Consider the following 19,018-nt stretch of genomic DNA (forward strand, 5'->3'; position numbering starts at 1 on the left):
GGGTCTGTTTATGGGGTCACCCAGATTCAGTCTTGATGAAGTCTTATAAAACTGCCTTCTTTTTCTACTGTGCTTTTTCTGCCATGCCACTGTTCTTCCAGCTGGAGATGTTGGCTGCAGTGAAGTGGTCGTAGTCTGTCAGAAAGGGATAAAAGATTTAGGAATGTATGAGAAAGGGCCAGAGCCAGCTGTCTGCACTGTCTCACCTAGCTTGTCAAAGACTGCAGCAAGAGAAGCAGGAATAGGTTGAGGTCTACTGCACTGAGTTACCTATTAAATACTGGCATAACAAGATGGCCTTGCTAAAAAGAATATACGTTCTGTTCTTTAAACTAGAATAGAGGGATGCATAGCAGCAGTGCTGCTGCTCTGCTGGGTGTGGTGTACTGCCCATATGGAACCAGCAATTGTAGACAAAGGGGTTTTGATAGGAATTGACTTCCTTGTACATGGTTGGGCACAAGTTCTTCCATTTATTTTTTAACTTGAATAAACAGAAAATGACATAGCGGATCCCATGTCAGCCAAAACAGCCATCTGTGGTCTAACCCTGTGACAAACAGTATAGCAATAATTCCAATGCCACCAACAGCACAGTATTTGCCAAAAAAGCAGATGCTTCTTTAGACATGTATTTTCAATGTGATGCTGCTCCTATCCTATAATTGCTGTCTATAGAGAGAGGATGGATAGAACAGCCAGATGAGCAGAATGATTAAATTGCAGTTTTGGGGGGAAAAAACCAAGAATGTGGAAAATAATAAAATAAAAAAAGAAACATTATAAAAATAATTTTTTAAAAAATATGAAATAAAACTCCACAGATCTTTCTCTTTTGCTAAATGGAACCTGTGACACAGTTTTAGTAGGAAACAATATTTGTAAGAGCTTATCAGAAATCGTAAATCTAGTACAATATGGAAGAATGGTAAATAATATTTCGTAAAGTCTTCTACAGATTTTAACTTTTCAAAAGAAAATATTTCCTTCTCTATAAAGACCTAAAGATTGGCCAAACATACTTTTTTTCCCAATATACTGCCAGCCTTTCTAATACAGATATTAAAGCAGTTCTTTGAATAAGCCAAAGTGAGTATCAGGGGTCTGTATGGAGTTGTTTGGGTTTTTTTTACATGGTGCTCTACACTCAAACAGCAGCTTTATGAGATAGACTTAGACCAAAATACGATGATGGATGACATCCTTAACTGTTAAGAAGAGCATGACCTCATCACGTATTTGCTACTTTATGAAATTAAAAACTTACCTATGCCCATAAAAATACACGTTTTAACATATCATGAATAGAAGTACTTTAAAACAGTACGTTTTTGATCACATTGAATATTGTCTGTGGGCCCATTTGTTGGCACTAGAGGTAAAAGTTCACACCAGGTAATGACAAAAAGGGTGAATAAAATAGCAGTTGAGCTGGAGATCTGTAGTCTCATGGAAGAGTATCCTCTGAATAGAAGTAACTGCTTTGCATGTTGTGGGAAAGTTTCCCTGTTGGAGCTTAGTTTTGCAGCCGTCACTTAGAGAAATCATTACCTGCTGTCCCTTATTTTCCAACAAGGGAGCCAAAAAATACCCAGGGTAAATCCAAGTCTCTCATTTTCCATACATTTAAGTCCCATCTGGTGGTGCTGCTTTTGATGTGTTACTTCTTCCCATTATGCTATAAATGCAGTAAAAAGGTAATACATATCATTTATTGTCAGATCTCAGTAGACTTTTTTCCCCAATTCCATGAAAGACAAACAAAAAATATTTGCCATTTTCCTTTGCTTATTTTAATGGCAGATGTCTGGTCGTTTTTAGTTTTTCTTCCTAAAAAATAACTAAAATAGGAACTTTCTATTACTGTAATAAGAGCAGTGTTTTCTTCTTTGAAGTACTAGTGCGTCGTCTTACACTTTCAGTCTTGTTTAGGGTCACTTCACTTATTAAGAAGTGGTCAAAACCAAAAAGGTTCAGGAGCACTGTGTATTTGAGAGCTGGGGCGGAGGAGGAAGCAATAGGATTGATGATGCCTTTGAATGTGCCTTTTGCTTTGCTTCCTCTCCTCTCATTAGAGTGCACACCAAGACACTAATGACTTCATGAGCTTCTGCTCCACTGCAGTCAGCACCTCACTTTCCACTACAGAGTGTCTCAGAGAACTGCTGATCTAGACAATATTTCCTTATTTTGATGATAAAAAGATCATGTGAGATGGTGTCAGAAGTCTCAGTCAAGATCTGTAGATATTTACTACTTCTGCCTTATCCCCTAAGCTGGTTGCACTGACTTGAAAGAGAATTAGATTGTTTTGATGTGATCTGTTTCTATTAGATCTACTCAATTTTTATTTTTTTTTTTGTAATTTTGTTGTCATCTAGCTTCTTCTAAGCTGAATATTCAATATTTGTTCCAGAATTTTTCTAGGAATCGAATTTGAGCTGACTGTTGTGAAATTCCCTGGGTCTTCCTCTTCCCCTTTGAAAAAAAAATGATACAAAATTGCAAGACAGTTGATGACTAACAGAGAAGTGAAACTGTTTATGGGACTTCTATATGTGCCAGCTGCAGTTTGACTGGACCTTTTTTCCATCTCCTGGGAGTTCAGCAACTTCCATGAAGTAGAACAAATGTCTGAATGCTTGTTCTTTTCTTTTATTTTTTTTTTCATCTGTTTTGGGAAGGGGGAAGATTTAGATTAGACATTAGGGAGAAGTTCTTTACAATGAGGGTGATGAGACTTTGGAACAGGTTACCCAAGGAGGTTGTGGGTTCCCCCTCCCTGGAAGTGTTCAAGGCCAGGTTGGAAGGAGCCTTAGGCAGCCTGACCTAGTGGGAGGTGTCCCTGCTCATGGCAGGGGGGTTGGAACTAGATGATCTTTAAGATCCCTTCCAACCCAAACCATTCTATGATTGTATGAATGCGATGACTCCTGTAGCTAGAGTAAGAAGACTTTGCCAATACGCTTTTCCTTGATCAGGCAACCTGTAGTAGACACCAACAATAAGGTTCCCTTTCTTGCCTTGGTCTCTGATTCTTACCCATGGGCTTTCAACCTGATTGTGGCTGTTCTTAAAAGACAGCTCTTGGCATTCTATCTGTTTCTCAATGTACAGGGCAATTTCTCTGCCTTTCCTTTCTTGCCTGTTCCTTCTGAACAGCCTGTAACAATCGACAGCCGCACTTCAATCATGGGATTTGTCCCACCAAGGTTCAGTATTGGCAATCAGGTCATAGTGTTCTAGCTGCATGGTGGCTTCCAACTTCTTCTCTTTGTTGTTCGTGCTGCATGTTGCCTATATTGTTGGCCGTGCCACCTTCTTAGAGGAACACCCTTTAATTCTTTTGAGGGGTTTTATTGATGTTTCCCTGTTGGGTCCTACTGTCTCAGGAGCCCCAACTCATCTCTGTAAGACTTCAAGCGTGCTGCAGTTTAGCTGACGTGTCTCAGAGCAACAGGCTGAGGGACCTCGCTAGCACCCCATTGCTCTAATCTTGGTGTGTTATCCTACAACTTGTCACAGGCAAACCTGATATTATCCCCCTCCCTCTTCAAGTCTAGTTTAAAGTTCTGTCAATGAGCCCCACTAGCTCGTGAGCAAAACCACTCTTCCCCCTTTGAGAGAGGTGAATCCGTATTTTTAATATTTGTCTTCAGTGTCCTGTGCTGGACTAGCTGCCTTTCAGAGATGTGCATAAGCCTAGTAGTATACGAGTTAAGCCTCTCTGAAAAGGGATGCATTTTCTTCTCATTGCAACTTGAATCCTCAAACTGGAACAAAAATTTTAATGTAGTCTAGGGCATCAGTACCATTTTCTGGATGGATCCTGAGCAAAAGCCTTGGCTGGTTTCACTGAAGAAAATAAATCTGCTTATTTACTAGAGTCTAGAGGGATGCTGGCTGTGAATTCTTTTGTGTCTATTGCTCAACGAAGGCCTAATCACAAAAGCATGTACATGCTTTTTTGTCCTGTAGATCTCAATACCAAATTCTCTTCAGCTACTTCAGCATCTCAGCTTTCTTTTTATATTGTTTCAACATAGACTAGCTGTTGGCTTGCTGCAGCCCGTTCAAATTTCAGAAACTAGAACTCAAATGTTTTTCTTTAGTCTATAATTTTGTCATAGTTATGACATGGTACTGTTCTGTTGTGTCAGATGATTGTTCAGGGAATCCTGGTATAAGACTGTGAGGGAAAAAGGTGCTCTAATTCCTAGTGAGCAAGCAGAATGGGGAAGGGTTGATGGCTTCTGCAAAGGAACATATCCCGGGTCAGTGCTCCAGTCTTTCTGTGATACCTTCTGTGGTGTGCCTAGTTTCACGTATCCAGCACCTGTTATTTGTCTCTAGACTGGAGCAGTCAGTTAGCGGAGCACTTAAAAATCCCTAACAGGGGATGAAGTCAGTGGAGTAGATGAGCTCCTGGAAACTATGAGGCTTTTTCATTATCGCTGAGACTTTAGAAGAGCTACTTGAACCAGGAGGAGGTTCCTGCATCTAATGCTTGCTCTGTTGTTACAAAACTGTCCTGCAGTTTCTGAATTAGAGAATATTTTTTAAATAACAGTAATAATAATGAAAATGCGCACACAGCTCCCCCCTGTTCTTAGAGGCAAAGCTATTTGTAATATCAGCAGGTTTTATTATATACTTTAATGTGGCTCCTACTTTTTCAAGTGTCTTAATAAAAAGGAAGTGCATCTCTTTGGAGCTTTGTTTCATTACTAGCAGGTGGTTACTGTTGGATTAAGCTTTAATGTATGTATATAATTTAAATAATACTGGTTCCATCTCCTGAAAAAATATAGGAATGTGACACTTTGTAACAAGCTGGGATGGTTTACATCTGTACCTTCTGTTGTTAGTAATTATTGCTTTCTGGTGAGAACAGATTTAGTCCAGTTATGTTACTGTGAAAGGTGGTTTGTCCTCTTGCCATCCTGAGGAAAAGGAAGCAAAATAGCTGTCCGTGGGGAGAGGGCTTGGGTTCTAAGCAGAACAGTCTAAGGGCGAAATTGTTAGATCTGAGCAGTGACTTTATGGTAGACTTTGTCTTGTTTCATTGCTGACAGAGCCATTCTCCATCAAGATCTCTTACAAAGGCAGCTAAGAAGAGCACCTTACTCGCTCTTACATTTTTGTGTTTCAAGGAAGGACTTCTTAAATGGCTCAGAAAAAAAAGTGCATTGACTGCTTTCCTGCATTTTGCCAGAAACTTTTCTCAATTTTACTGGCAAGGTGTTTCAAATTTGTTAAAACACAAAGGACTACAGAAGAAAGACATAAATAAGGCAAAGTGAACGTTTCCTTTTTTATTTCCATAGGTATGTTCTTGTTCCCTTTTGAAAGAAGACTGTCATCTGCATTTAGAAAAATAGGTTTCATAGGAGTTAGCTCTATAACTTAGACAAGAAAAAGGGCATAACCCTCTATTTTATCTTGCCAGACTCCTCCTAAAGCTTATGTTAAGAAATAAAACTAAAGCTGAGGGCTTCCCCGCCCCCTGTTCAGCAGTGTGGTTTTTTTTTTCTTTTTGAGTACTTGATTCTCAATGTGCTTGTTGCAGTCCTTCATTGTCGTAATGCCAACTGTAGTATTTGGGGCATACAAAGTTTGACACAAAAACCCCAAGACTAATCCCGTAGCTTGGGAAGCAAGAGTGGGAGGGGAGAGATGGAGATGGATATAGAATATGCTCTAACCTGTCACAGGGAGACAAAGCTCAACTTGATCGCTTCACTCAGTATGAGTGGATGCATGTTGAAGTAGAGACGTTTTCTTACCCTGGGTCAGAAAATGTCAGCGTGCAAGAGTGAAGAGCGAATTAACATGAACCAGTTTTTAGCCAGTAACAACATCACTGTGCTTGAGCACCCACCCTGACTGCCAAACCTGGCTCCCTGCAATTTCTGCCTCTTCCCAGAGATCAAGTCAGTGCTCAAAGGAACCCTTTTTATTTTTTTGGTAGAAGATATGAAAGCAAAAACAATGGGGATCCTCAACAGCCTTTTAGAAAATGATCTGCAGAATTGCTTTGAACATTGACAGCATCCTATGCAGCTGTCAACTCAGAAGGTAACTATTTTGAAGGTAGTTGTAGTAGTTTTTTGTAATTTGTTAAATAGAAAGTTACAGGCATAGTCTCTCTCTGTTTTTTTTTTTGGTTGGTTTAGGTTTTTTTTTTGTTTGTTTTCTTCCTGTTGTACCTTGCAGTTCTTCCATGCCAAGTTATGGAAGGTTAGAGGGCTTTTTGGGAGAAACTCAGGGCTGCATCTCCAGGCACTAGCGGGCTGTCTGTGATGTTTTGTAACAGGGAGAGTCTCTATTTGATGCCAGCCTCCACCCACAGGTATTTGGCTCTTCGCAGCACCTAGTTGTTTCTGCTGCTTGTGGCTGGAACACTAACACCCATCTTCACTGTGTGAAGGAAGATGGAATAGAGTTGGATCTTGGGTGTGCAAAGAACTCTCTGTGATCATGAGACATATCTGTGGTCTCAGCCAGTAAAACATCTGGAATAGTCCTGTTGACTCTTGTTGGCCATGTTCCTTACCTGAGCAAAAGAACTTAAAGTCAATGGTTTAAAGGACAAAAAGGTGACAGGTCCTAGGGTTTTCCCCTCCTGAGAAGGTTTCCAACAGAGTGTGGAAGACCCAGCTTCTGGGATGCTCTCTAAATTTTTGTACTGGTATTATCCTGAAAATGCTTAGAAAGCAGCGAACTTGCTGAATGTTCCTGTAACAAGTGCTGACAAACTGAAGAACAACAGTTGGAGAACCTACCCTAAGGCAGGAGATGTAAATGCAGCAGCAGCAGATCTTTGTTTCTACTGGCTGACTCATGTCCACTGAGAGTTGGACTTGGAGAGGCCTCTAGAAATTCAGCTTTGCTTGCATAACATTTCAGACATGATGATGGAAACCATAATCAGAGTGCTGGACACTCAAAATGGCATTCCTGCTACAGCTGTTGTTTGCAGGCTTAGATTAAATTATGAAGATTTAATGATTCCTTATCTGAAGGAAGGTGATAAAGCAACTGTCTTCATCAGGGAAGTGTTTTCTTTTAAACATTTAGATTCCTTCTTTCTGTTCTGGACGTGACTTTATTCCAGACAAGATAATTCCTAAGCTGTGCACCAAGCGTGACAGTGCCTTGCCTCACTAGGTGTGGCATCTTCTGTTTTCCTGAGCCTTAGCTGTCACTGTGTGCATAAAGCTCTGTGTTAGATTGATAAATAAATAAATTAACACCCAATTTAATCCAGGAGTTTTCCAGATTCATGTAACTAAATATTTTTTGTCACTGTTGGACATCCACAGAAATGCATGGCAATTTTTATATCAATGCCAGTTATGGAAAGTGCCGTTTCAAAATGCTGTTTAGTGAAATCAGGGAGGTTAGGCAAAATCAGGCAGGGTAAGCAAGTACTTGAAGGTTAATCACCTGAACACAGCTGGGCAAACACCAGTGACAAGATTTTGGAACTATGAGATGATCCAAGCAGCAGTTTGGGCTAAATAGGTAGTTAATGTATGCTCTAATTGTGGTTTGAATTTAGGGCAGATGTGTGAGCACTCACACTGCTGTTTCATAGTCACGGTATTTTTCCCATCAGGAATTTTAGCTGAGCAAAAGAACTCATAATTAAATGCTAGCATCTTATTTAACTTCACAGACATGCTTTTATTACACAAAGTTAGAGACTGAAATGAATTGCTACCATAATTATCATCATGTGTTTTGGGACAGTTGTTACCCAAGTTATCTTCCGTGTGTTGGGAGTTACCTTGGACTTTTGCTGTCTGAAGGTAGTTAGGATCAATATCTCTTAACTCCCAGGTCAAAGGAATTTCTCAGGGTTGTTCTGTTTTGTTTTGGTTGCATGGATTTTTGTGTGTTTTTTTCCCGTTGGTGGTGAAGATTCTTCTTCTCCTTGGCGCACAAAATCCTACTATGACTCATTTCCAGTCCTTAAGCGTAGAGTGGTTTGTAAGAAAGACAGGAATGTCTTACATAAAGATGAGTATATTCTCCAGTTGTTTCTCAATAATTGTGATGATTCCCTTTTGGGTTTTATATTGAGAAGAAAACATAAGCAGGCAGTTTTTCTTGTTTCAGGGCACTCCATGGGGACTGTCACTGAGCTTTTCCTAATGGATACCTGTGGTTTTCTCACTGCTGTGGTTGGGCTGTGAAAGGCTGAATGGAAGATTAGGCAAGGGTGTTGGGAGCTTCTCACAGCTGTCTCTAGAAGGGAACGGGGTGATCATTCTGTCACTTGCCTTGTGTTTGTTGAAGATGACAGGAAGGAAACTGCTGTGGAGAAAGAATGATGGCTAATGACCTTCAGGACTGAAGACTAAGGAGGAAATGGCAAACCAGTGTGAAAATTTTTTTCTTGTGAATAGGAATATTGTCACAAGAAATGATCTGTTACTTAACTTTATTATTCCTTTACTTGCATTCAGTGTTTTAATTTAAGATGCAATGATTAAAAATCAGTGAATGTGGTTTTATTATGTTATAGTTACAAACGTTGTGAAGTACATGTGATAAAATCTTAAGAACAGCTTTTAATATGAATTTGCAGCAGACACTAGAGTTTGTAAAACAAAACTTTTCAAAATTGATTTCAGGTTTTATAAAAAGCTTTCAGTTAATGTTCATGAAAGCTGTTTCTAAACAAACAACCCCAAACTTTGGCCAGGTCTCCACTGCAGAACTTCTTGCCAGCGAGTGCTGTATAAGCCATGGGTGTGGAAAGAAGTCGTACATCCTTGCTGACACAGATATGTTGGCAGAACCCCAGGCGTGGATGCAGCTGTGCCGTCAGAAGAGAACTTCTATCAGCTTAGTTTATGTCGTTTGGGGAGGTGATGCAACGGTGCCAGCAGAAAAACTCTTCTCTTGGCATGCGCTGCCAGCGTAGGAGGCTCTGCCAGCACGGCTACAGCAGCAGAGCTCTGCAGTGCCGCTGAACTTTCTGCAGCAACAGCAGCTGGAAAAGCCCTTTTGAACAAAAGAGGGACCTCTATAATTTACTTTCTGCAAGAAGTCATCAATGAGGAACAGAGTGCAAAGTGTGATTCAAATTTTAAAATTGAGTTTTAACGTAGAAAATTTGAATTCTATGTCTTTAAGATGTCAGTGGCCGTTTAGTGATTGTCTTTGTGTCATTCAGTTGCAGGGTTTGAGAGCTGCACTACGCCCAGCATATGAGTTTTGTAAAGCCTTTAAGGCCAGTAAGGGTCTGAGTTTCTGTGGAAGCAGTGAAAACTTTTTGTCTATAAACTTAAGAAGAGAACTGCAATTCCATTTACATTCCCATCATGTTTGGATGTGGCCAGTAGCACTAGGGCATCTTCATGTTTAAATAAAAGTTTAAGCTTCTCAGAAGGGAGTGTTTGTGTTATACATGAAGACTGAGTTAGGATTCCTGCTCTTGCCTGCACACACACACGCGCACACACACATTCATTTCCCTCTCCTGCCTTTGGCCAGCTGGTGACAAGATTTTACAAAACTTCAGTTCTTCATGATGTAGAAAAACAAAAATTTTGAAAGAAAAACATTGTAAGGAATAAAAGCAAACCCAAAGTTAAGATACTGAAAAACAGAATAGAGGCTTTCAGTCTCAAATAGTAATTACCAGTGAAGATGACTGGTATATGTGTACTGACTTTTGTGGCATCTGTACATGCATGCACGAGTGAAATGTGCGTTTTGAAACCTTGAACAGAGCAGTTGTATATTTGATCAGTTTGCATTCTGCACTTTGCTGAAGGCTTCTTGAAAAGGAGGATAGTGCTGTGCCAGACTACATTTATTCAGTTTGTTATGAAAACATTTTGAAACTAGTTGCTCTGTCATTCTGCTTTGCTTGTAACCCTAAAAATAATTGCCTGGCATTACTGGAAGCAAAATGGTCTGACAGCCCGACTTGCACTGCTATAGTTAAAATCAGTCAGTGTTTCCATTACAAACTCTGAAGGAGGGTTTAATCTTTCTCCCATTTTAAATCATGCCTGGAAGAAATTCTAGTAGAGCGCTTCAACTCAGACTATAAATCTTTTGGAAAAGATTTGATGTTTCTAATAGTCTTTATTTAAAAACAAATGTCTCAGCCCTGTGGCAATGAAGCGTTGATATTCAATTTTTAATAATCAGGAAAAATATATATTTGGTAATTTTCTGTTCAAGTCAATGAGGCAGCAACAATGTTTCTACTTCTCAGTGTTGATTTTGTATAGAGTGCTGCAGGTTGCTGTTCCAGGCTTCTATTGCTATGTAAGAAACTTTGCAATATACTGAATTGGAAGATTTTGATTGATAGGAATGATAGATATGACTAGGGGGAATGGCTTTAAATTGGAAGGGGGAAGATTTAGATGAGGCATTAGGAAGAAATTCTTCACAATGAGTGTGATGATGTGCTGGTACAGGTTGCCCAGGGAAGTTGTGGATGTTCCCTCCCTGAAAGTGTTCAAGACCAGGTTGGGTGGGACCTTGAGCAACCTCATCCTGTGGGAGGTGTCCCTGCCCATGGCAGGGGGATTGGAACTAACCCAAACCATCCTATGATTTCAAAACTTTCCTAGGGAAACACAAAAAATAAAAGCATAATTATCACAGAGTATCTGATATAAGGTGTGCCTTTGTACCATTCCCCCAGTCGCCATTTAATTCTAATTCCCTGAGGTTATCTCCAAAAGAGCTGCATTTTTCTTATGTATTAAGGCTGTAGATCTGTAGATGCTTTAAAACTAAGGTGACCTGTGATCCCCTCCTCTCTGCCGACACATTCCTCTTTTCTGCCTTGTGACAGCCAAAGCTTTTGCATAATACAAAACCACATGTGGTGAACCAAATCTGGGAAGCTAATTTTTTTTTTTTTGGTTCAGGCTGTGGCTACACAACCGTTTGTACTAGTCCAAAGAAGAGGGTGGCACCAGCGAAGGAAGGAGCGAGTTATACTGTAGCTATGCTGACATCTACTTTGTATTCCGCTTGATTTCCCCCTGCAACTGCTCCTTTCCTTTGCAGTTCCCAGAGCAGTTCTTCACTGTGAGCTTCTCCAGCTGTGAAGGCTCAACTTTTGCAGGAAAGGGACAGCATGTAGCCAGTTCTTTCTGTCAGTGAAAATCTTGTAGGCACAGGGCTTCTACTGGCAACTTTAGCTATTACCTTCGTTATAGTATTCTTCCCTTACCCACCACAGACCTGATTATAAGGCTTTCTGTGCTGTGCCCTGCTATGCTGTGCTTAATGCAAATGACTAAGGCTCTTCTGCAGGTTTTCTTTGGGACATTTTTGTTTTCCATTAGGGTCTGATTTTTAAGAACAATAGCATTAGATACTTCACGACTCAGTAGAAGTGTTTATATGCTAATCTCCTTTTGAAACTTAATTTTTTTTTTTTTTGCCATTATATGTAGTCTTTTTCTTGATACTTAAAATGCAGAAATACTGAGAAAAGTGGCAGCATGAAAATTCTGCCAAGGCACACAATTAATTTAGAATTTGGTCCGAAAACGGTCTGCGCTCTCTCTCTCTTTAAAAAAAAAACAACAACCAAAAAACCCCCAGTATTGTGTGAAGTACTAAGAATCAGAAGAGATGCAAAAGGGGCTTCTAATTATTGTTATATTTGTGAATAGATTAAGGTAATAGCATAATCTTCATGCCTGTCACAATAATTCATTTTACATATCTGCTGGAACCTAAAGTAATGAGTATCTCTTTATTTCATTTTCACATCACATGCCACAGTAAAGAGTGATAAAATGCTATGAGTAATATTCAGCAGAGGTTATATATAAATTTGAGCCTGTGTCATGCATTGCGCATGCTTCAGATGATGGTTTGGTATATTAGAATGAGCCTGTACATCCTGCCCCAAACCTGATGTGAAAGCAGGCGTATTTAAAATGCACGAGTAATTACATAGATTTAACACAGCACTTTGAATGATAAACAGGCTATTGTAGGCTGAGGTAATGTACATGCTGTGATTGCTATCTACAGTTTCCTCTAACGCGCTTTTTCCTTTGCAGCAGTCCATTGTACCAGCCCACCCAATGGCTCCTCCTAGTCCCAGCACCACCAGCAGTAACAACAACAGTAGTAGCAGCAGCAACTCAGGATGGGATCAATTAAGTAAAACAAACCTTTACATCAGAGCACTGCCTCCAAACACCACTGATCAGGACCTGGTAAAATTATGCCAACCGTAAGTACTATGCTTAAATATAAGTTATAATGTACCGTAAAAGCTTATAATAGGTATACAAAATGAGTGTTTGAATTTTGAGGGAAGAAAAAATAGATTCATAAGTAAAAATCCTTGTCCTGTAGTACGATGGCAAACTTCAACTTCACTGGCAATCAGAAGGAAAAGAATGTGTTTGGCACTTCGGAAAAAGCAAAGAAAGTTGAAATATAGGGATAAACTGAAGCAATCCATTGCTTTAGTAAAAGCTATGATCAACTGCCTGATGCTGTTGAAATCACAGATAAATGAAAGTCTTTACCTGAATGTGAAAGTTGCTATTAAGAACCTGTTACAGATGGTCTTCTCTGTTCACTACTAAGATAATCTGTTGGTACCAACTCAAGTAATTGTTCTGCATCACTGTAAATCACTGTGGGCCCCTCACCACAAGAAGGATGTTGAGGCTCTGGAGCGAGTCCAGAGAAGAGCAACGAAGCTGGTGAAGGGGCTGGAGAACAGGCCTTATGAGGAACGGCTGAGGGAGCTGGGGTTGTTTAGCCTGGAGAAGAGGAGGCTGAGGGGAGACCTCATTGCTCTCTACAACTACCTGAAAGGAGGTTGTAGAGAGGAGGGTGCTGGCCTCTTCTCCCAAGTGACAGGGGACAGGACAAGAGGGAATGGCCTCAAGCTCTGCCAGGGGAGGTTCAGGCTGGACATTAGGAAAAAAATTTTCACAGGAAGAGTCATTGGGCAGTGGAACAGGCTGCCCAGGGAGATGGTTGATTCACCTTCCCTGGAGGTGTTTAAGGCACGGGTGGACGAGGTGCTAAGGGGCATGGTTTAGTGTTTGATGGGAATGGTTGGACTTGATGATCTGGTGGGTCTCTTCCAACCTGGTGACTCTATGATTCTATGAAATGTTCAATTTAGCAGATGAGTAACTAGGGATATGGAAAAATATATGCTGAAGATCACAACACAAATTAGCAAAATAGTTAGGAAAATCTGTAAGTCTTGGATCCCAGCTTACATAGCGCACATTTGGCTTTGAATATTGAAAAAAATCTGATACATAATTTATAAAGAATTCTTTTTTGGTCTTTTTTTTTTTAAACAAAATTTGGACTTAGGGTAGCAGTCACATGTCAGTCATCTTAGTATTACAATAAAAACAACTTGTTCTCAGGTCTTCAATAAAAAAAAAAATCTGTTTGATCATTTTCCCCAACAGCAAATTAAATCCATGTATTTTACAGAAAAGAGAACAGATTATCAGTCTGTGAAAAGATCTATTGATAAACATTGTTACAGTTTCTGATGTGACAATGACCTCTTGTTACTTGAATTCTAGTTGCAAACACATGTTTTACAGAAGTGGATTTTTCCTTCCCATTTTTGTCTTTTGAATTGATGAAGAAACTTTGGCCTGCACGCTCGTGTTATGTTAGGACAGAGTTGTGAGGTTATTTTGTGCTGGAGACGCCCAGTAACTACTATTTGTGCAGTGGTTACTATAGTTCCTTAATCTCTTTCTGAAGACATTCTGGTTTGCACAGTCTTACATGTCATCGGTGCACGAACATCCTAGAAAAAATATGTTCAATACTTTGCTGTAACTGCTCCTTTTCCTCTCGGATAGCCAAAGATTCCAGTTTTGTTGTTGCTGTTCAATATATATTTGTAGTTAGAACAGCATGGATTTTGCAGTAAAGAAAAGACAAGAGCTGCAGCCACGAAGTTATTAAATCAGTTCTGAAGTGAATTAACAGACTTGAAAGGTTGTGGTGTTTCTTCCTGTGAGATATTTCTCTCTGAAATGTCTTACTTGAGAGGAAAGGAGACCCTGCCTCAAAATTCGCCATTTCTGCTGAGGAACCAAGTGAGATGTCCATAAATTTTAGTCTTGGAACGTCTTTCATAATATGGGTTGTCTGTTAAGAGCTTTAGACCTCTCTGCCAACATAGCCCCATAGCAAATAACTTGGTGCTGCAGTAAGACAGAAATGAAAATACTTTCTCCTTGTTCACAGAAGCTCAGTAATTTACTTTTATAGACTATGGAAAGTTTCAGATGCAAAATGTTTCCTTCCTACAAATCTGTCTAACTTCTAGGACATAGAAGGCAAGATATTCTTGAAAGTGATATTGCCATGTTTATTGTTCAAGCTGAGACCACTGGGCAGAGTCCAGTGGCATGAGGTTTAACAAGGCCAAATGCCGGGTCCTGCACTTGGGGCACAACAACCCTGTGCAGAGCTACAGACTAGGAGAAGTCTGTCTGGAAAGCTGCCTGGAGGAGAGGGACCTGGGGGTGTTGGTGGACAGCGACTGAACATGAGCCAGCAGTGGCCCAGGTGGCCAAGAAGGCCAATGGCATCTTGGCTTGTATCAGAAACGGCGTGACCAGCAGGTCCAGGGAGGTTATTCTCCCTCTGTACTCGACTGTGAGGCCGCTCCTCGAATCCTGTGTTCAGTTCTGGGCCCCTCACCACAAGAAGGATGTTGAGGCTCTGGAGCGAGTCCGGAGAAGAGCAACAAAGCTGGTGAAAGGGCTGGAGAACAGGCCTTATGAGGAGCTGCTGACAGAGCTGGGGTTGTTTAGCCTGGAGAAGAGGAGGCTGAGGGGAGACCTCATTGCTGTCTACAACTACCTGAAAGGAGGTTGTAGAGAGGAGGGAGCTGGCCTCTTCTCCCAAGTGACAGGGGACAGGACAAGAGGGAATGGCCTCAAGCTCCGCCAGGGGAGATTTAGGCTGGACATTAGGAAAAAATTCTTCACAGAAAGGGTCATTGGGCACTGGCACAGGCTGCCTAGGGAGGTGGTTGATTCGCCTTCCCTGGAGGTGTTTAAGGCACGGGTGGACGAGGTGCTGAGGGGCATGGTTTTAGCGTTCGATAGGAATGGTTGGACTCGATGATCCAGTGGGTCTCTTCCAACCTGATTATTCTATGAAAAAAAAAAAGGAGAATAAAATCTTGGATGCATGAAAGCCAATGAAGAAACTTCTGTTTGCTACAGATCTCTGAAATACTTCAATTAGCTCTTTCCAAATGCCTAAGATTTTACAGGGAAGCTTTAGAGCAATTTCACCTCCTTTCCCCCATATAGAGTGGATCTTGCTGTCCTAAGAAGGTGTCCACTGGTGTCCTTAGTGCTAAGAGTAGATAGAAAGGCTGTTCTGCCTATTGCAGAAATGATCTTATTCTCTGGCAATAAGCAGTTTTCAGTAGACCTACAGAAAAAGGGCATAGACTTTGTTTTATATCTTTTGGCTGTTGTCAGGCAAGGCAGAAAAACACCTGTGGGTTGAGGAAATAATGACTGAAAGATGTCATTGTCACTACAAATGCCAGAAGCGTCCCATCTGCACAGATTTTTCCCTCTGATCATCATGGGCTTGTATCATGGGCACTGTACTGAAAAGTTATTTTCAGTGATGGTTATTGCAGAGAAATACTGCTTTCAATATAATCCCTCAGAATATAAGGTAGAAGAGTCTACACTTCTTTTGCGGGGATCTTCATGTACCGTGACTTATATTTACTTTAATCAATACTTTTGCTTTAGTTCTTGCTTACGAGAGCTAGCAGTGCTAATTTTGGCCATGTTTTGTTTTGAATAATGGTTTTTGGTGAATCACTAGAGTAACTGCTTATCAAATTACCCAAGCGTTGGGCTTGCTTTGCTGTTGTAGCACAGCTGTGCAGTATTTATGAATACAGTTAGAAAGTGTTCACTGTTTGTGTGGAAGAGCACTTTACTGGCAAGAGCACAATTTGCTCTCTACAAATCTCCCCTCCACCTTTATCTGCTTGGTTCTTTCTAGGGCTCTGTTAGATGAAGCTTTCTCCTCTTTTCCAACATGAAAAGAACATACTACAATTTTGTTGTGAAGGTTTACCTGGGAGTACAGCTAATTTCAGAGAGTGTTATTGGCTTTTGTGTAGGAAATCAGGCTGCTGCATTTCTCAATAGTTCATTCAAACTTGAGCCTGCTCATCCAGTTCTGTGTTGGGAAAACAAATTTCTTCATGTCAGTTGTGCCAGAGGCAGAAGTGTGGTTAAGAAAAAGGTAGGTATTATGTTTGTCACAAGGATGTTATAACAGCCAACCCAGAACCTGAGTCTGGACTGTCAGGGGGACACCATGTCAGTCAGTTTTGGCTATAAGAACTTTCCATCAGGTATGTAAGAGTACGGAAAGCAATTGATGCAGTGACCACAGATACTGTCTTTTACATGGGAGGCTAGACAGGAGAAATCAGCTAAATAGAAGGACAAGAGTAGAGGAATGGAGAAATTAGAGTAAGGATCCGATGAGCACGGTTTGGGGAAGCCTGCAGGAAGCCACCCGACCTCAGCACTGGCTGTGAGACTTGGACGACTTTCTGCAGTGCCATTGCATGAGCTCTGTGGTACTGAGTACACCTCTGCCATGAATTACTGGCTTTGCAGGGTTGCTGGAGTGGTGTCATCTCAGCCGTGCCTAATTGCACTCCCATTCCCCAGCGGGGCTATCAGTGCTTACTTGATGTGTCTCCTTCAGCTGCTGTGTCGGCTTTTTACTTATGAAAATGTTATTTAGGCTTTAATTGTACTTTCTTGTTCGTTGACTGTTAGACAGTCATTTCTTGCAGCTTATTTAATGTCTTGGTCTGAAGATGCAAGATTAACTCTATTACAGTTATTCACTGAAATCATTGAGACTGCTTATGCGTTTAGGGACTTACGCGATTGCATCTTGGGAGATTTGCTAGGAGTTTCTAACTTTCTTTGGCACGTTTTCTAGGTGCTTTCCAGACTGTAAGTGCTATGCTTCGCTGCGGATAATGTTTGTGCCCTAGCCACACAGTTCCAGAGCCCTGTGCTTGCCACTTTCTTGCTTATGATTTACTTGCTAGCCTTGCTAGTGTGGCATCTCTGTAACACTGAATTCTTCAGCAGCCTCCTTGTGTGCTGTTTACGTCATTAAATGAAGATGGTGCAGCAGACCCTTTGAGCTACTGACAATCCCCAGTCCCAGCGTGAGATTTCAAGCTTTGAGGCTTAAATCCAGATCTCCTCCATTCAGTTCAGTATAAATCATCATGCCAGCCCACCCTTTGGTGTGCTCCTTTCCTTTCTGTTTGCTTGTACCATGTTGCTTGTATCGAATTGTTTACAGTTTATGTGATATTTTTGAAATCTTGTTTTTGCTCTGGATAGTTTCACTTAGGTGCCCCCCATAAATTATTGCTGTATGGTTATAATATGGGTATTTAATAGGATTACAATTAGAAAAGCACTGGTTTAAGGTAACAAAGTTAGTGATATAGTTACCACAACAGACCTTTGTACTGCACCAGGACGGTCAGATGTAAAACCAGAACCCTGTGACGGTTGCCTTTGCTTATGTGTGGTGGGAAATCACACATCTTGTTGGAAAGAGTATTTTAACAAATCCTTCCGAAATAGTCACCATCATGAACACAGACATAGCTAAAACAAATGGCAGACGAATGGTCTTTTTAAAGCATTTGAGCCAGACAGCTTTGTTTCCACAGCATGGCAACTTTATTAAATAGTTGCATACTCTGACATTTTTCTGTTTTGGGGCAAGAGCACCCAAAAGTTGTTTTGTTTCCCTGCTCTTAATAAAAAACGTATTTTCATTAAGTCATGTGCCATCTATTAGCATATTAATGTTTCCACGTTCTTTGTTTGCTGTGTAGTTGTGACCTCTCCCTCTGCTCCCATCTCCTTCAAATACCCGCAGGAATGAGAGGTGGTGAACTGGAGCTCCAAACATTTACTGTAGCAGGGAGGTGGCATTGTTGTGGTCAGTTAAGAGCAAGAAATCTGCTAATGCTCAGCATATCTCATTAGGAAAAGGGCGTGGCTGGTCTTCAGGACAATGGGCTGGGCATGTCGCTGTTGCTTGGTTCAGTTTAGGGAAATGTCTGTAGCATGTGAATTCTACCCCTTTAGAGATAGATGATGTGGATAAGAGAAAGCAGAATGGAAGATTTCAAAGCTAACTTCTCCATTTTTTTAAAGTATTTTCTCTTCTTTCCTTTCTCCTATATTTTCCATTTTTCTTGCATTTTTCTTTCATGGTTTGTCAGCTGCAGTGAAATATTGCATTCATAATTATGTGGAATATGATTTCATGTCATATAATTAAGGGTGATACATCAGCATTTCTGAAACTGTTCTCTTTGAGATCCGTATTAATGCTAATTATATTGGAGCAGGAGCCTATTCTTTTTTAGAGTGTAAAGAAATCTTCTACAGATTACTTCTCTTAGAGGTTTATGCATTTTAAAAATAGTATTATTGCATACATCTCTGTATAAATAGCACCAGGTTTAGAGAATATCATTTGGTTGCAGGAGGAGGTAGGCTCTTTAGCAGTTGAGCAGTATGTGATTTGTAACGCTCAGCTCTATGTTGTATGGTACCAGCATAATCTGTTTCTTTATTCTTTCTTCAAGCACTGTGGCATGGTTTGGGTATTGCATAATCTGCAGCAGAGTTCCTTTAATTTCACTTTTTCATCCAGTTTTGCTCTTCAGAGCAAACACAACACCGGGAATGCTGAAGGTATGTTTGCTAGATCTAATAACTGATAGTGCCAGTGCTGTGTTGCGTGTGCGGGCACACGCTGATGTGGAATACAGTGCAGAGAAACAACCACATTAACCTTGGAACTGGGATTTAGATACTCTCACTTGTGTTCTGCCCAGCTGATGCACCTGGTTCCTCAGCTGGACAAACTGCCAGAGGAGGAGTTGCATGCCAGTATGGTATGTAAACTGGCT

The 19,018-nt window shown here is 40.7% G+C and overlaps 1 protein-coding gene across 3 annotated transcripts in view; it reads left to right on the top strand.

Moving 5' to 3' along the window:
* Positions 1-19,018, top strand: part of RBMS1 (RNA binding motif single stranded interacting protein 1) — a 147,530-nt gene that overhangs the window by 70,223 nt on the left and 58,289 nt on the right. For all 3 annotated transcript variants that reach the window (XM_069861233.1, XM_069861234.1, XM_069861235.1), the window contains exon 2: positions 12,060-12,235. In XM_069861233.1, coding sequence (XP_069717334.1) covers positions 12,060-12,235 — 176 coding nt within the window. The remainder of the gene's footprint in view (positions 1-12,059; positions 12,236-19,018) is intronic.

The sequence above is a fragment of the Phaenicophaeus curvirostris genome, chromosome 7, assembly GCF_032191515.1.
Source record: "Phaenicophaeus curvirostris isolate KB17595 chromosome 7, BPBGC_Pcur_1.0, whole genome shotgun sequence".
NCBI lineage: Eukaryota > Metazoa > Chordata > Aves > Cuculiformes > Cuculidae > Phaenicophaeus > Phaenicophaeus curvirostris.